At 44.5% G+C, this 948-nt stretch overlaps 1 protein-coding gene across 2 annotated transcripts in view; it reads right to left on the bottom strand.

Moving 5' to 3' along the window:
* The window catches only part of hdac9b (histone deacetylase 9b), a 32,471-nt gene extending 31,538 nt beyond the window's left edge, over window positions 1-933 (bottom strand). For both annotated transcript variants that reach the window (XM_016232238.1, XM_016232239.1), the window contains exon 1: window positions 704-933. In XM_016232238.1, coding sequence (XP_016087724.1) covers window positions 704-815 — 112 coding nt within the window. In that variant the 5' untranslated portion in view covers window positions 816-933. The remainder of the gene's footprint in view (window positions 1-703) is intronic.
* Window positions 934-948: the final 15 nt, after the last annotated feature.

Below are 948 nucleotides of genomic sequence, written 5' to 3'. Positions count from 1 at the left end.
CTTTTTTAATATGCCCCCCCCCCCCCCCCCCCCCCATTAACCCCAACTTTCATATCATGGATTTCCCAGAACAACACATGTTTAACTGGTCAGAGGTTGTGAGAGTAGCTCTCTGGCAGCGACCACAAGTCAGAAACAACAGCAAAGAGCAAAACTGAGTCAAGCTCAAATTTTAGACAATAGAGCAAACATATCCTCGCTTAGTGATGTCAGACTCAAGCTCTCGGCACACAGTGTCAGGTCAAAAATAGAACGGGTTGATTGTCTTTGGCAACTGTGAAAAGTAATGCGCCTTTCATGTTGACAGCGTATTTCTGTCAGGAAGTTTCCTCTCTCCTGAATTAAAGGCTAAAGTCGCATAACATCCTGTACGTGTTCTCTTTTTATCCCCATTATAACCTACGCTTTCTGTCGAAATGACGTCTGACAGGATAATTACATGTACCTTGAGCCGCCCCTTTGTTAGTTTAGTGATTTAAGGTTAAACCCACTAACAGACATCCACAGAACGGTGCTCTCCTGAAACTTTCTCCACACACAGCATAATAACAACACAAACACAATCTTACAGCACTTCAAATCTTGCAATCCTGCAGGACAAAACTCTCTTGATGATGCTGCCACAAGTTCAGGATGTGATCCTTATTATCACAATACAACAAAAAAAAAAGACTGACAGAGATCTAAAAAAAAAAAAAGTCACCTGAGTTGTTGACGTTGTGCATGTCAGCGTCGTGAGGGGTCAGAGGCAGCCGGTGTTTCCCGATGCTGTCTGCGAAGAAACAGGAGTCGGCCTCGTAAATGGTCTGGAGCATTAGTACTTCAGTTAGTAGCACATCGTCTACCAGCCCTGCTCTTCCTGTATTACTGTCAGCTTGTCCCCTCCTCTTCTCTCGGTCTCTCTCTCTGTGTTTGTGTGTCTCTCTCTCTCTCTCTCTCTCTCTCTCT

The sequence above is a fragment of the Sinocyclocheilus grahami genome, unplaced genomic scaffold, assembly GCF_001515645.1.
Source record: "Sinocyclocheilus grahami isolate Dianchi unplaced genomic scaffold, SAMN03320097.WGS_v1.1 scaffold408.1, whole genome shotgun sequence".
Classification (NCBI taxonomy): Eukaryota; Metazoa; Chordata; class Actinopteri; order Cypriniformes; family Cyprinidae; genus Sinocyclocheilus; species Sinocyclocheilus grahami.
The sequence above is the reverse complement of the archived record's forward strand: the minus strand, read 5'-3'. Positions and strand labels throughout refer to the sequence as shown.